General features: G+C 41.8%; 1 protein-coding gene across 5 annotated transcripts in view; it reads left to right on the top strand.

Annotated features, from left to right (window-relative positions):
- The window catches only part of Nrx-IV (neurexin-4), an 80,012-nt gene that overhangs the window by 26,003 nt on the left and 37,129 nt on the right, over positions 1-16,880 (top strand). For all 5 annotated transcript variants that reach the window (XM_071656956.1, XM_071656954.1, XM_071656953.1 and 2 more), the window contains 4 exons: positions 3,930-4,071; positions 11,042-11,245; positions 11,681-11,847; positions 15,451-15,639. In XM_071656956.1, coding sequence (XP_071513057.1) covers positions 3,930-4,071; positions 11,042-11,245; positions 11,681-11,847; positions 15,451-15,639 — 702 coding nt within the window. The remainder of the gene's footprint in view (positions 1-3,929; positions 4,072-11,041; positions 11,246-11,680; positions 11,848-15,450; positions 15,640-16,880) is intronic.

Raw genomic sequence — 16,880 nt, 5'->3', positions numbered from 1 at the left:
CATTGACCCCGGTATACCACATCGTTCCAGTTCACTCTATTTCTTGCACGCCTTTCACTCTCCTGTATGTTCAGGCCCCGATCGCTCAAAATCTTTTTCACTCCATCCTTCCACCTCCAGTTTGGTCCCCCACTTCTCCTCGTTCCCTCCACCTCTAACACATATATCTTCTTTGTCAATCTTTCCTCACTCATTCTCTCCATGTGACCAAACCATTTCAATACACCCTCTTCTGCTCTCTCAACCACACTCTTTTTATTACCACAAATCTCTCTTACCCTTTCATTACTTACCTTATCAAACCACCTCACACCACATATTGTTCTCAAACATCTCATTTCCAGCACATCCACCTTCCCCGCACAACCCTATCTATAGCCCATGCCCCGCAACCGTATAACATTATTGGAACCACTTTTCCTTCAAACATACCCAATTTTGCTCTTCAAGATAAGGGTCTCTCCTTCCTCACATTCTTCAGCGCTCCCAGAACCTTCACCCCCTCTCCCATCCTGTGACTCGCTTCTACTTCCATGGTTCCATCCACTGCTAGATCCACTCCCAGATATCTAAAACACTTCTTTTCCCTCAGTTTTTCTCCATTCAAACTCACCTCCCAATTTACTTGTCCCTCACCCCTACTGAACCTAATAACCTTGCTGTTATTCACATGAATATATTTTCATATAATCAGTATGATTCACTGATAATTTTTGATAAAAGCCAAATTATAAAAGTTTGTAGAATTAGCAGTGGTACTCATACAATGCAATGTTGTCTACATCATGTAGGTGCTGGCAACACTGCCTCCACTTGTACTAGATGCACCTTCTCTTGCATTATTCTTGGCCAGCTTTCAAAGGTGGAAGAATCATTATCCTTAAAATCAGTCTCTACATGATCATAGTACAGATAATCATCTCAAGTAATTCTGGATTATCTTATGCCTTGTCCTCTCAGTCTGGCTAAAGCAATTTGGCTCTCAATTTCCCTTCTTGAAAACTCTTGAGAAGATACTGTCTTTTGATAAGAGAAAGCATACTTAGAAAGAGAAACCTCCTTCCACTATTAACCACTTGTCTCCTCTAAACATAAAGTTATGCACGGCAAGTGACTCCTCTAGTCATGATATCCACATTAAGTTTAAGTGCCACTATTTCAAGGACACCTGCAGATCTTGGGTGGATGTCAAGTTGGCAGTGCACAATAACTTCTCCTTACAATTACCTGCCTTCTCATCATGCCACTTTTGAGCATCAGCCAATTGTGCTTAGTTTTTTGATGAAGAAGCTACACTTTAATTATACGCCCACACAGACAATATGTCCATAAGCAAGAATGGTGTCTGATTTTATCTTTTTGTTATGCAGATGCCATCTACCAGCTGGTAATCTAAATGTCTGGGTTATGGAGAGTCGCATTGAGAATGGGTATGAGAAGTGTTACTTTATTGTTATTTATGGTTAAGTGCAGAATTCTGGCTCAAGGAGTCATCTTTTTTGGGGATTAGTATTTTTTATTTGACTTTGTTTTTTCTGTTATTTATTTTAATGTACTTTATATGAAAGTAATTGTAATACTTGGAAGTAAGGGGAGTGGGGGAGGAATGGGATGTATTTAGGGAATCAGTGATGGATTGCGCAAAAGATGCTTGTGGCATGAGAAGAGTGGGAGGTGGGCTGTTTAGAAAGGGTAGTGAGTGGTGGGTTGAAGAAGTAAGAGTATTAGTGAAAGAGAAGAGAGAGGCATTTGGACGATTTTTGCAGGGAAAAAATGCAATTGAGTGGGAGAAGTATAAAAGAAAGAGACAGGAGGTCAAGAGAAAGGTGCAAGAGGTGAAAAAAAGGGCAAATGAGAGTTGGGGTGAGAGACTATCAGTAAATTTTAGGGAGAATAAAAAGATGTTCTGGAAGGAGGTAAATAGGGTGCGTAAGACAAGGGAGCAAATGGGAACTTCAGTGAAGGGCGTAAATGGGGAGGTGATAACAAGTAGTGGTGATGTGAGAAGGAGATGGAATGAGTATTTTGAAGGTTTGTTGAATGTGTCTGATGACAGAGTGGCAGATATAGGGTGTTTTGGTCGAGGTGGTGTGCAAAGTGAGAGGGTTAGGGAAAATGATTTGGTAAACAGAGAAGAGGTAGTAAAAGCTTTGCGGAAGATGAAAGCCGGCAAGGCAGCAGGTTTGGATGGTATTGCAGTGGAATTTATTAAAAAAGGGGGTGACTGTATTGTTGACTGGTTGGTAAGGTTATTTAATGTATGTATGACTCATGGTGAGGTGCCTGAGGATTGGCGGAATGCGTGCATAGTGCCATTGTACAAAGGCAAAGGGGATAAGAGTGAGTGCTCAAATTACAGAGGTATAAGTTTGTTGAGTATTCCTGGTAAATTATATGGGAGGGTATTGATTGAGAGGGTGAAGGCATGTACAGAGCATCAGATTGGGGAAGAGCAGTGCGGTTTCAGAAGTGGTAGAGGATGTGTGGATCAGGTGTTTGCTTTGAAGAATGTATGTGAGAAATACTTAGAAAAGCAAATGGATTTGTATGTAGCATTTATGGATCTGGAGAAGGCATATGATAGAGTTGATAGAGATGCTCTGTGGAAGGTATTAAGAATATATGGTGTGGGAGGAAAGTTGTTAGAAGCAGTGAAAAGTTTTTATCGAGGATGTAAGGCATGTGTACGTGTAGGAAGAGAGGAAAGTGATTGGTTCTCAGTGAATGTAGGTTTGCGGCAGGGGTGTGTGATGTCTCCATGGTTGTTTAATTTGTTTATGGATGGGGTTGTTAGGGAGGTAAATGCAAGAGTCCTGGAAAGAGGGGCAAGTATGAAGTCTGTTGGGGATGAGAGAGCTTGGGAAGTGAGTCAGTTGTTGTTCGCTGATGATACAGCGCTGGTGGCTGATTCATGTGAGAAACTGCAGAAGCTGGTGACTGAGTTTGGTAAAGTGTGTGGAAGAAGAAAGTTAAGAGTAAATGTGAATAAGAGCAAGGTTATTAGGTACAGTAGGGTTGAGGGTCAAGTCAATTGGGAGGTGAGTTTGAATGGAGAAAAACTGGAGGAAGTGAAGTGTTTTAGATATCTGGGAGTGGATCTGTCAGCGGATGGAACCATGGAAGCGGAAGTGGATCATAGGGTGGGGGAGGGGGCGAAAATTTTGGGAGCCTTGAAAAATGTGTGGAAGTCGAGAACATTATCTCGGAAAGCAAAAATGGGTATGTTTGAAGGAATAGTGGTTCCAACAATGTTGTATGGTTGCGAGGCGTGGGCTATGGATAGAGTTGTGCGCAGGAGGATGGATGTGCTGGAAATGAGATGTTTGAGGACAATGTGTGGTGTGAGGTGGTTTGATCGAGTAAGTAACGTAAGGGTGAGAGAGATGTGTGGAAATAAAAAGAGCGTGGTTGAGAGAGCAGAAGAGGGTGTTTTGAAATGGTTTGGGCACATGGAGAGAATGAGTGAGGAAAGATTGACCAAGAGGATATATGTGTCGGAGGTGGAGGGAACGAGGAGAAGAGGGAGACCAAATTGGAGGTGGAAAGATGGAGTGAAAAAGATTTTGTGTGATCGGGGCCTGAACATGCAGGAGGGTGAAAGGAGGGCAAGGAATAGAGTGAATTGGAGTGATGTGGTATACAGGGGTTGACGTGCTGTCAGTGGAGTGAATCAAGGCATGTGAAGCGTCTGGGGTAAACCATGGAAAGCTGTGTAGGTATGTATATTTGCGTGTGTGGACGTGTGTATGTACATGTGTATGGGGGGGGGTTGGGCCATTTCTTTCGTCTGTTTCCTTGCGCTACCTCGCAAACGCGGGAGACAGCGACAAAGTATAAAAAAAAAAAAAAAAAAAAAAAATTGTAATACTATAGAAATTCCTGAACTGATTCTGTAAACATTGCAACTTATATGATAATTTTTCCATTAGGCCTTCCCAGGTAACGAGGATGCAAATACAGTTGCAACGAATTTGTTTGATACTCCCATCATTGCTCGTTATATTCGCATCAAACCAACACGATGGAACAATCGCATCTCACTTCGGCTGGAATTATATGGCTGCGACTACAGTAAGTCCTCATCACTGCCATTTTATGATCTTTATTGATTATAGTTTTATTCATGTGTAGTTGTGTTTTATAATGATTGTCATAACAGCAGTTTTGGGTTTGTTCAATTAATTCCAGCCAAAGGCTGAAAATATAGTGTCCGCAATAAACCTTGTCTGCCTCACATACACGGCTAAGGTTTATCATGGATGCAAGCTTATGATGCTCTCAGGTTGATATCATTGTATGTATGGTTGCTGACAGTGCTAACAGTGTGAATACCAGCAACACGTCTGTCTCTAGGGAACGATACTCTTTCTTTACTCTTTGTGGCTGTCACTTCATTTGGGGAATTTCGCTTCTGGGCACTATATTTTTTCTGCCTGTGCTCCAAGATAGTTGGCTTTTACCTTTATTATGAGAAGGAAGCCCAAATTCTTGCCTGGAAGCAAGAAAGTATGGGTACATGTGAGATTTGTAGACACATTGGGCACTCAAAATGCACAATCAGGCGGCTGCTTCCTGTGACACCTCACCAGTGCCTTTTGTCATTCAGATCAAGAGCATATGGACCCTAAGTGTGGAACTAGATAAATCAGGCACTTTGCCAGTTTCATGCCCAGGTGTCTGCAGATGGTTATCAAGGTCAAAGGGGAAATGACAAATGTAAGAGTGATGTTGACTGAAAATACATAGGGGTTGGACAAAGCTTTATGCAGACACTGTATGCAAATGCGTCTATGTGAGTGGATAGGTATATGCAATTGGTAGTATAGAAATGTAGTTACCCATTTTTTATAGTTATTCATAGATGTAATTACTTATTTCTACTGTATTGGGAGGGCCCATTTGTGAATAGTCTTCATAAAACATCTTGAATTTCTGTATGCTGTCTCCTTTAAACATGTCTTCAGTCATTTTATTCTTTTCACCCACCTCTGTAATACCATGGCAATACCTCCTCACATCTTTTTTAACAAGTTTCCCTGATTCTTGTCTGCATCATCAGTCTCTTTAAAAAACTTAAAAGTTATCTTGTTCCCATCACTCTTCTTGCTTCCAAGGTTGGCAGGTATAAAGCCTCCATCCTCTCCTTGTAACTCAACTCAGTTCTGGTATTATCAAGTATAATAATTATTTATGATAATAATTTATAATGATAATGATAATTTATGATTTATTAAAAAAGGGGGTGACTTCTTGTTGACTGATTGGTAAGGATATTCATTGTATTTATGGTTCATGGTGAAGTGCCTGAGGATTGGCAGAATGCATGCATAGTGCCATTGTACAAAGGCAAAGGGGATAAAGGTAAGTATTCAGATTACAGAGGTATAAGTTTGTTGGGTATTCCTGGGAAATTTTATGGGAGGATATTGATTGAGAGGGTGAAGGCATGTACAGCACATCAGATTGGGGTAGAGCATTGTGGTTTTAGAAGTGGTAAAGGATGTTAGGACCAGGTGTTTGCTTTGAAGAATGTGAGAAATACTTAGAAAACAAATGGATTTGTATGTAGCATTTTTGGACCTGGAGAAGACATATGATAAGAGTTGATAGAGATGCTTTGTGGAAGGTATTTAGAGTATGTGGTTTGAGAGGCAAGTTGCTAGAAGCAGTGAAAATTTTTTATCGAGGATGTAAGGCATGTGTACAAGTAGGAAGGGAGGAAAGTGATTGGTTCCGAGTGAATGTTGGTTTGCGGCAGGGGTGCGTGATGTCTCCATGGTTGTTTAATTTGTTTATGGATTGAGTTGTTTGGGAGGTGAATGCAAGAGTTTTAGAGACAGGGGCACGTATGCAGTCTGTTGTAGATGAGAGAGCTTGGGAAGTGAGTCATTTGTTGTTTGCTGATGATACAGCGCTGATGGCTGATTCGGGTGAGAAATTGCAGGAGCTGGAGACTGAGCTTGGTAAAGTGTGTGAAAGAAGAAAGCTGAGTGTAAATGTGGTTGAGAGTAGGTTATTAGGTTCAGTAGGGTTGAGGGATAAGTCACTTGGAAAGTAAGTTTGAATGGAGAAAAACTTGAGGAAGTGAAGTGTTTTAGATATCTAGGATTGGATTTGACAGTGGATGGAACCATGGAAGCGGAAGTGATTCCAGGGTGGGGAGGGGACAAAGGTTCTGAGAGCGTTGAAGAATGTGTGGAAGGTGAGAACGTTATCTTGGAGGGCAAAAATGGGTATGTTTGAAGGAATAGTGGTTCCAACAGTGTTATACGTTTGTGAGGCGTGGGCTATAGATAGGGTTGTGTGGAGGAGGGTGGATGTGTTGGAAATGAGATGTTTAAGGACATTATGTGGTGTGAGGTGGTTTGATTAAGTAAGTAATGAAAGGGTAATAAAAAGTGTGGTTGAGAGAGCAGAAGAGGGTGTATTGAATTTTGGCCACATGGAGAGAATGAGTGAGGAAAGATTGACAAAGAGGATATATGTGTCAGAGGTGGAGGGAATGAGGAGAAGTGGAAGACCAAATTGGAGGTGGAAGGATGGAGTGAAAAAGATTTTGAGTAATTGGGGCCTGAACATACAGGAAGGTGAAATGCGTGCAAGGAATAGAGTGAATTGGAACAATGTGGTATACTGGGGTCGACATGTTGTCAGTGGATTAAACCAGGGCATGTGAAGCATCTGGGGTAAACCATGGAAAGTTTTGTGGGGCCTGGATGTGGAAAGGGAGCTGTGGTATCTGTGCATTAGACATGACAGCTATAGACTGAGTGTGAACAAATGTGGCTTTTGTTGTCTTTTCCTAGCGCTACCTTGTGCGTGCGGGGTGGGGAGGGGGATGCCATTTCATGTGTGGCAGGGTGGCGACAGGAATGGATGAAGGCAGCAAGTTTGAATATGTACATGTGTATTTACGTATATGTGTTGTATGTATATACGTTGAAATGTATATGTGCATGTGTGGACGTGTATGTATATACATGTGTATGTGGATGGGTTAGGCCATTCTTTTGTCTGTTTCCTTGCGCTATTTCACTAACGCGGGAGGCAGCGACAAAGTATGATAAATATATATATAAATGAATGATAATATATTATTATTATTATTATTATTTATTTTTTTTTCCGCTGTCTCCCGCGCTTGCGAGGTAGCGCAAGGAAACAGACGAAAGAAATGGCCCAACCCACCCCCATACACATGTATATACATGCGTCCACACACGCAAATATACATACCTACACAGCATTCCATGGTTTACCCCAGACGCTTCACATGCCCTGATTCAATCCACTGACAGCACGTCAACCCCGGTATACCACATCGATCCAGTTCACTCTATTCCTTGCCCTCCTTTCACCCTCCTGCATGTTCAGGCCCCAATCACACAAAATCTTTTTCACTCCATCTTTCCACCTCCAATTTGGTCTCCCACTTCTCCTCGTTCCCTCCACCTCCGACACATATATCCTCTTGGTCAATCTTTCCTCACTCATTCTCTCCATGTGCCCAAACCATTTCAAAACACCCTCTTCTGCTCTCTCAACCACACTCTTTTTATTTCCACACATCTCTCTTACCCTTACGTTACTTACTCGATCAAACCACCTCACACCACACATTGTCCTCAAACATCTCATTTCCAGCACATCCATCCTCCTGCGCACAACTCTATCCATAGCCCACGCCTCGCAACCATACAACATTGTTGGAACCACTATTCCTTCAAACATACCCATTTTTGCTTTCCGAGATAATGTTCTCGACTTCCACACATTCTTCAAGGCTCCCAGAATTTTCGCCCCCTCCCCCACCCTATGATCCACTTCCGCTTCCATGGTTATTTATTTATTATTGTACTTGATTGTCATTTACTGTGTCAGTGAGGTAGCACCAGGAAACAGACGAAGAAAGACCCATCCATTCATATACACATATATATACATAAGTGCCCACACACACACATATACATAAATATACATATACATATCAACATATACACATATATGTATACATACGTATACACAGACATGTACATATATACACTTGTACATATTCATACTTGCCTTCATCCATTTCTGGTGCTTCCCTGCCCCACAGGAAACAGCATTGCTTCCCCCTGCTTCAGCAAAGTATTGCCAGGAAAACAGACAAAAAAGGACACATTTTTTCACACTCAGTCTCTAGCTATCAAGTGTACTGCACCTGAACCACTGTTCCCTATCCACATCCAGGCCCCACAGACCTTTTCATGGTTTACCCCAGATGTTTCACAAGCCCTATTTCAGTCCATTGAAGCATGTCGAGCCCGGTATACCACATCATTCCAATTCACTCTATTCCTTGCACGCCTTTCACCTTCCTATATGTTTAGGCCCCAATCGCTCAAAATCTTTTTCACTCTATCCTTCCTCCTCCAACATTGTCTTTCACTTCTCCTTCTTCCCTCCACCTCAGACTCGTATATCCTTTGTCAATCTTTTCTCACTTATTCTCTCCATATGTCTAAACCATTTCAACACACCTGCTCACTCAACCACACCCTTTTTATTTCCACACATCTTCCTTTACAAACCACCTCACATCACATATTGTCCTTAAACATTTCATTTCCAACACATCCACCCTCCTTCATACAACCCTATCTACAGCCCATGCCTCGCAACCATATAAGATTGTTGGAACTACTGTTCCTTCAAACATGCCCATTTTTGCTCTGAAATAACACTCTCTCCTTCCACACATTCTTCCTTGCCCCCAGAACATTCACCCCCCTCTCCCACCCTGTGACTCACTTCCGCTTCCATGGTTCCATTCGCTGCTCAGTCCACTCCCACATACCTAAAACACTTCACTTCCTCCAATTTCTGTCCTTTTAAATTTTATTTTATTTATTGTACTTAATCGCCGTACTTTATCCCTGGGGATAGGGATTAAGAATACTTCCCACGTATTCCCTGCGTGTCGTAGAAGGCGACTAAAAGGGGAGGGAGTGGGAGGCTGGAAATCCTCCCACCTCGTTTTTTTTTTTTTTTTTTTTAATTTTCCAAAAGAAGGAACAGGGGTGGCCAGGTGAGGATATTCCAAAAAAGGCCCAGTCCTCTGTTCTTAACGCTACCTCGCTAATGCGGGAAATGGCGAATAGTTAGAAAAAAAAAAAACTTAATCGCCGTCCCTCGCGTTAGCAAGGTAGTGCAAGGAAACAGATGAAAGAATGGCCCAACCCACCCAGATACATATGTATATGCAGAAACGCCCACACATGCACATATACATACCTGTACATTTCAACGTATACATACCTATACATGCACAGACATATATACACATGTACATATTCATACTTGCTGCCTTCATCCATTTCCGTTGTCACCCCACCACACATGAAATAGCATCCCCCCACACATGCGAGGTAGCGCTAAGAAAATACAAAAAAGGCCACATTGATTTACACTCAGTCTCAAGCTGTCATGTGTAATGCACCCAAACCACATCTCCCTTTCCACATCCAGGCCCCACAAAACTTTCCGTGGTTTACCCCAGAAGCTTCACATGTCCTTGTTCAGTCCATTGACAGCATGTCAACCTCGGTATACCACATTGTTCCAGTTCACTCCATTCCTTGCACGCCTTTCACTCTCCTGTATGTTCAGGCACGATTGCTCAAAATCTTTTTCACTCCATCCTTCTACCTCCAATTTGGTCTTCCACTTCTCCTCGTTCTCTCAACCTCTGATACGTATATCCCCTATGTCAATCTTTCCTCACTCATTCTCAAACTTACATCCCAATTAACTTGTCCCTCAATCCTACTGAACCTAATAAACTTGCTCTTAGTCACATTTGCTCTCAACTTTCTCCTTTCTCACATTTTTCCATACTCAGTCACCAACTTCTGCAGTTTCTCACTCGAATCAGCCACTAGAGCTGTATCACTGGTGAACAACAACTGACTCGCTTCCCAGGGGCACTCTCATCCCCAACAGACTGCATACTGGCCCCTCTCTCTCTCCAAAACTCTTGCATTTATCTCCACAACCACCCCATTCATAAACAAATTAAACAACCATGGAGGCATCACGTACCGCTGCCGCAGACCAACCTTCACTGGGAACCAATCACTCTCTTCCTGCTCATACATGTGCCTTACATCCTTGGTAAAACCTTTTCATTGCTTCAAGCAACGTAACTCCTATACCATATACTCTTAAGACCTTCCAAAGAGCATCTCTGTCAACCTTATCATATGCCTTCTCCAGATCCATAAATGCTACATACAAATCCATCTGTTTTCTAAGTATTTCTCACACACATTCTTCAAAGCAAACACCTGATCCACACATCCTCTACCACTTCTGAGACCACACTGCTCTTCCCCAGTCTGATTCTCTGTACATGCTATCACCCTCTCAATCAAGACCCTCCCATATAATTTCCCAGGATTACTCAACAAACTTATACCTCTGTAGTTTGAACACCCACATTTATCCCCTTTGCCCTTGTTCACCATGATCCATACTTACTTTGAATATCCTTACCAACCAATCAGCAACTCAGTCACCTCCTTTCTCAATGAATTCTAATGCAATACCATCCAAAGCTGCCACCTAGCTGGATTTCATTTTCCACAGTGCTTTCACTACCTCTTCTCTCTTAACCAAACCATTCTTGCTGACCTTCTCACCTCGTACACCACCCCAACCAAAACACCCTGCATCTGCCACGCTTATCATCAAACACATTCAACAGACCTTCAAAATACTCACTCCACCTCCTCACTTCACTACCTGTTATTACTTCCCCACTGCCAAATACCTTTTTAAAATCTTGTCTGCCTCTAAAGTGAAGATCCCTTTCTTTGAAGGTTTTCATTCTTAACATGGTAAATGTCTTTTATAATCTGCTTGAATTATTTTTTATGGAATCTCTCATCATTTAATCAGGTTTTGTGAAAACACAATGATGAATACTAAATTTAAGTATGTTTTCACATTTTATGTTTTTCATGGAACATTTAATGATATGAAATCTCTACTTTCACAGCGCCAGAATCAGTAAGTTTTCAAGAGACTTCTATGGTTGCAATGGATCTTACACATGAGCCCATCGCATCTCTTAGGGACCACATCCGCTTCAGGTTCCGTACAACACATCCTGATGCAATGCTCATGTATAGTAGAGGAACACAAGGGGATTTCATAGCACTGCAGTTGGTTCAGAACAGGATGGTGCTTAATTTAAACCTTGGTTAGTATGTATTTTTTTTTTTTACACAAATACTGAATGTTCATGCAAGATATTCTGTGCAAGTTTTTGAATACTTTTCTTACTATTAGATGTCAGTTGTTTTGTAAAGGTATTTATTTTATGTTGCACATGAAGTTTTATACTGAAATCAGTACTAATGCCTAAAGGTTAATGACTGTCTAACTGCATTACTGATAATTTATGGATAAGTAGAGGTCCACACAGGTAGCTTTTGTGTGAGTGCAAAAATAATTTTCTTGCCCTTAAAATGTATACATATATATACTAATTACTTTTTAGAGTATTTTCGTGATTTGAGAGGAAGGAAATTATACTGGTAAGCTCCTGTATGAGAAAGGGCACAGAAAAGAGTTTTACTGGCTAATCACGAAATTTTAAGACTTATGTGATGCAATGTAATTATGTTTCTTCCAGGATCAGAACTAATGACATCACTGTCAGTGGGATCATTGCTAGATGACAATGCATGGCATGATGTGGAAATACGAAGAGAGCAGAGGAATGTGACCTTCTTAGTTGACCGTGTGCGCTTAGATGACATAATCCTTGGGGACTTTAAAAGACTGGATCTTAATCAGGAGGTGGGAATACTTCCCTTTGTGGCTGTTTTTTATTGTAAATTCATCTTTATATGGTTTTATTTTGTTTTTCTATTTCTTTTGTCGTCTTTTTATATCTTTTTTTTATTATTATTCTTGCTCTTTATCCTCTCTTTGCTACTATGCATTGTTAACTGATCAGGAGGCATATCCAAGGGTTGGGTGGCAACATGGGCAATCAACATGCATCCCTTTGAACTATAGATAGACATAGTAATGACTTTGATTTACATTGCTATATTTTTACTTTTATTCTAACCCTCCTAGGTTGGGTGGCAACATGGGTGCTCAACACCCTTCCCTTTTGAACTATGGATAGACTTAGTAATGACTTTGATTTACAGTGCTATAATTTTACTTTTATTCTAGCCTTCCTAGTCCCTTGAAAGAAAAATAGATTCACCTGTTTTAATGATTTGCATTAGTGACCAATAAAACATTCTTGTGCATCCTTCCTGATGCATTCATATATGTATTTATTTTATATTTAATTTTCTTTGTCGCTGTCTCCCGCGTTTGCGAGGTAGCGCAAGGAAACAGACGAAAGAATGGCCCAACCCACCCACATACACGTCCACACACGCAAATATACATACCTATACATTTCAACGTATACATATATATACACACACAGACATATACATATATACACATGTACATAATTCATACTTTCTTTCTTTTCTTTTAAACTATTCGCCATTTCCCGCGTTAGCGAGGTAGCGTTAAGAACAGAGGACTGGGCCTTTTTTGGAATATCCTCACCTGGCCCCCTCTGTTCCTTCTTTTGGAAAATGAAAAAAAAAACGAGAGGGGAGGATTTCCAGCCCCCCGCTCCCTCCCCTTTTAGTCGCCTTCTACGACACGCAGGGAATACGTGGGAAGTATTCTTAATCCCCTATCCCCAGGGATAACATAATTCATACTGTCTGCCTTAATTCATTCCCATCACCACCTCGCCACTCATGAAATAACAACCCCCTCCCCCTCATGTGTGCGAGGTAGCATTAGGAAAAGACAACAAAGGCCCCATTCGTTCACACTCAGTCTCTAGCTGTCATGTAATAATGCACCGAAACCACAGCTCCCTTTCCACATCCAAGCCCCACAGAACTTTCCATGGTTTACCCCAGATGCTTCACATTCCCTGGTTCAATCCATTGACAGCATGTTGACCCCAGTATACCACATCGTTCCAATTCACTCTATTCTTTGCATGCCTTTCACCCTCCTGCATGTTCAGGCCCCAATCACTCAAAATCTCTTTCACTCCATCTTTCCACCTCCAGTTTTGTCTCCCACTTCTCCTTGTTCCCTCCACCTCTGACACATATATCCTCTTTGTCAATTTTTCCTCACTCATTCTCTCCATGTGACCATTTCAAAACATCCTCTTCTGCTCTCTCAACCACACTCTTTTTATTACCACACATCTCTCTTACCCTATTATTACTTACTCGATCAAACCACCTCACACCACATATTGTCCTCAAACATCTCATTTCCAGCACATCCACCCTCCTGCGCACAACTCTATCCATAGCCCATGCCTTGCAACCATACAACATTGTTGGAACCACTATTCCTTCAAACATACCCATTTTTGCTTTCTGAGATAATGTTCTCGACTTCCACACATTCTTCAAGGCTCCCAGAATTTTCGCTCCCTCCCCCACCCTATGATTCACTTCCGCTTCCATGGTTCCATCTGCTGCCAAATCCACTCCCAGATATCTAAAACACTTCACTCTCTCCAGTTTTTCTCCATTCAAACTTACCTCCCAATTGACCCTCAACCCTACTGTAGCTAATGACCTTGCTCTTATTCACATTTACTCTCAACTTTCTTCTTTCACACACTTTACCAAACTCAGTCACCAGCTTCTGCAGTTTCTCACATGAATCAGCCACCATATGTATATATGTATATTTTTTTTTTTTTTTTTTTTTTTTTTTTTTTTTTTTTTATACTTTGTCGCTGTCTCCCGCGTTTGCGAGGTAGCGCAAGGAAACAGACGAAAGAAATGGCCCAACCCCCCCCCCCCATACACATGTACATACACACGTCCACACACGCAAATATACATACCTACACAGCTTTCCATGGTTTACCCCAGACGCTTCACATGCCTTGCTTCAATCCACTGACAGCACGTCAACCCCTGTATACCACATGACTCCAATTCACTCTATTTCTTGCCCTCCTTTCACCCTCCTGCATGTTCAGGCCCCGATCACACAAAATCTTTTTCACTCCATCTTTCCACCTCCAATTTGGTCTCCCTCTTCTCCTCGTTCCCTCCACCTCCGACACATATATCCTCTTGGTCAATCTCTCCTCACTCATTCTCTCCATGTGCCCAAACCATTTCAAAACACCCTCTTCTGCTCTCTCAACCATGCTCTTTTTATTTCCACACATCTCTCTCACCCTTACGTTACTTACTCGATCAAACCACCTCACACCACACATTGTCCTCAAACATCTCATTTCCAGCACATCCATCCTCCTGCGCACATCTCTATCCATAGCCCACGCCTCGCAACCATACAACATTGTTGGAACCACTATTCCCTCAAACATACCCATTTTTGCTTTCCGAGATAATGTTCTCGACTTCCACACATTTTTCAAGGCTCCCAAAATTTTCGCCCCCTCCCCCACCCTATGATCCACTTCCGCTTCCATGGTTCCATCCGCTGACAGATCCACTCCCAGATATCTAAAACACTTCACTTCCTCCAGTTTTTCTCCATTCAAACTCACCTCCCAATTGACTTGACCCTCACCCCTACTGTACCTAATAACCTTGCTCTTATTCACATTTACTCTCAACTTTCTTCTTCCACACACTTTACCAAACTCAGTCACCAGCTTCTGCAGTTTCTCACATGAATCAGCCACCAGCGCTGTATCATCAGCGAACAACAACTGACTCACTTCCCAAGCTCTCTCATCCCCAACAGACTTCATACTTGCCCCTCTTTCCAGGACTCTTGCATTTACCTCCCTTACAACCCCATCCATAAACAAATTAAACAACCATGGAGACATCACACACCCCTGCCGCAAACCTACATTCACTGAGAACCAATCACTTTCCTCTCTTCCTATATATGTATATAATGATTTAATTTTTCTCTTGTTTGCCAAAGGATATAAATTTTTTCATTAAACAAAACTCCTTTGATTATAGCTATTGGCTTTTTTTTTTTTATCAAATGTTATAAGTTCATTTTCATTTAAAGTGGTCGCAAGACTCTTTATACTTCTCCATGACTGCTGTATTCAGTTTGATGAGAATTTGATTAATGTATGTAATTTGATTTTACATCCAAATAAGACAAAATATATCAAGTTTTCTGAAGAATGTGTTCATACATAGATTCTTGCTTTAAGCTTTTCATCATTATCTTGGTGCAGTCTTAATGTGCCCTCCCCTAACCAATCCTGGAAATGCTCCTTTAGCGTATTCATATCTGTATCTTTTATTATTTTAGTCTTACTCTTTTGTTTCCTGTCATTTATGAAATAATACTGTTATATGAGCATAGAGTAGCAAGAGATATGTTCCTCTTCTCTTGTAGCTGTATATTGGAGGTGTGCCCAACTTGCAACCTGGCATGAAGGCTCGAGTCAACTTCACTGGCTGCATGGAAAACCTCTTCATCAATGGCACAGCTATTATCCCAGAGATGCGCAACCCTGATGATGACTATTCTTACTACTACAATCGTCCTAAGTACACTAGGATTAATACCTCACCAGTTTGCCCAGTGAGTGTTTTTCTCTTAATTTTCCAGTGCAGTGTTTTTTGTCCAGTTGGACTAATACCATACTTTTTTTTTTTTTTTGTCGCTGTCTTCCGCGTTTGCGAGGTAGCGCAAGGAAACAGACGAAAGAAATGGCCCAACCCACCCCCATACACATGTATATACATACGTCCACACACACAAATATACATACCTACACAGCTTTCCATGGTTTACCCCAGACGCTTCACATGCCCTGATTCAATCCACTGACAGCACGTCAACCCCGGTATACCACATCGATCCAATTCACTCTATTCCTTGCCCTCCTTTCACCCTCCTGCATGTTCAGGCCCCGATCACACAAAATCTTTTTCACTCCATCTTTCCACCTCCAATTTGGTCTCCCACTTCTCCTCGTTCCCCCCACCTCCGACACATATCCTCTTGGTCAATCTTTCCTCACTCATTTTCTCCATGTGCCCAAACCATTTCTAAACACCCTCTTCTGCTGTCTCAACCACACTCTTTTTATTTCCACACATCTCTCTTACCCTTACGTTACTTACTCGATCAAACCACCTCACACCACACATTGTCCTCAAACATCTCATTTCCAGCACATCCATCCTCTTGTGCACAACTCTATCCATAGCCCACGCCTCGCAACCATACAATATTGTTGGAACCACTATTCCTTCAAACATACCCATTTTTGCTTTCCGAGATAATGTTCTCGACTTCCACACATTCTTCAAGGCTCCCAGAATTTTCGCCCCCTCCCCCACCCTATGATCCACTTCCGCTTCCATGGTTCCATCCGCTGCCAGATCCACTCCCAGATATCTAAAACGCTTTACTTCCTCCAGTTTTTCTCCATTCAAACTTACCTCCCAATTGACTTGACCCTCAACCTTACTGTACCTAATTACCTTGCTCTTATTCACATTTACTCTTAACTTTCTTCTTTCACACACTTTACCAAACTCAGTCACCAGCTTCTGCAGTTTCTCACATGAATCAGCCACCAGCGCTGTATCGTCAGCGAACAACAACTGACTCACTTCCCAAGCTCTCTCATCCCCAACAGACTTCATACTTGCCCCTCTTTCCAAAATCTTGCATTCACCTCCCTAACAACCCCATCCATAAACAAATTAAACAACCATGGAGACATCACACACCCCTGCCGCAAACCTACATTCACTGAGAACCAATCACTTTCCTCTCTTCCTACACGTACACATGCCTTACATCCTCGATAA

This window comes from Panulirus ornatus, chromosome 64 (assembly GCF_036320965.1).
Source record: "Panulirus ornatus isolate Po-2019 chromosome 64, ASM3632096v1, whole genome shotgun sequence".
Lineage (NCBI taxonomy): Eukaryota > Metazoa > Arthropoda > Malacostraca > Decapoda > Palinuridae > Panulirus > Panulirus ornatus.
This window is presented reverse-complemented; position numbering and strand designations above follow the sequence as displayed.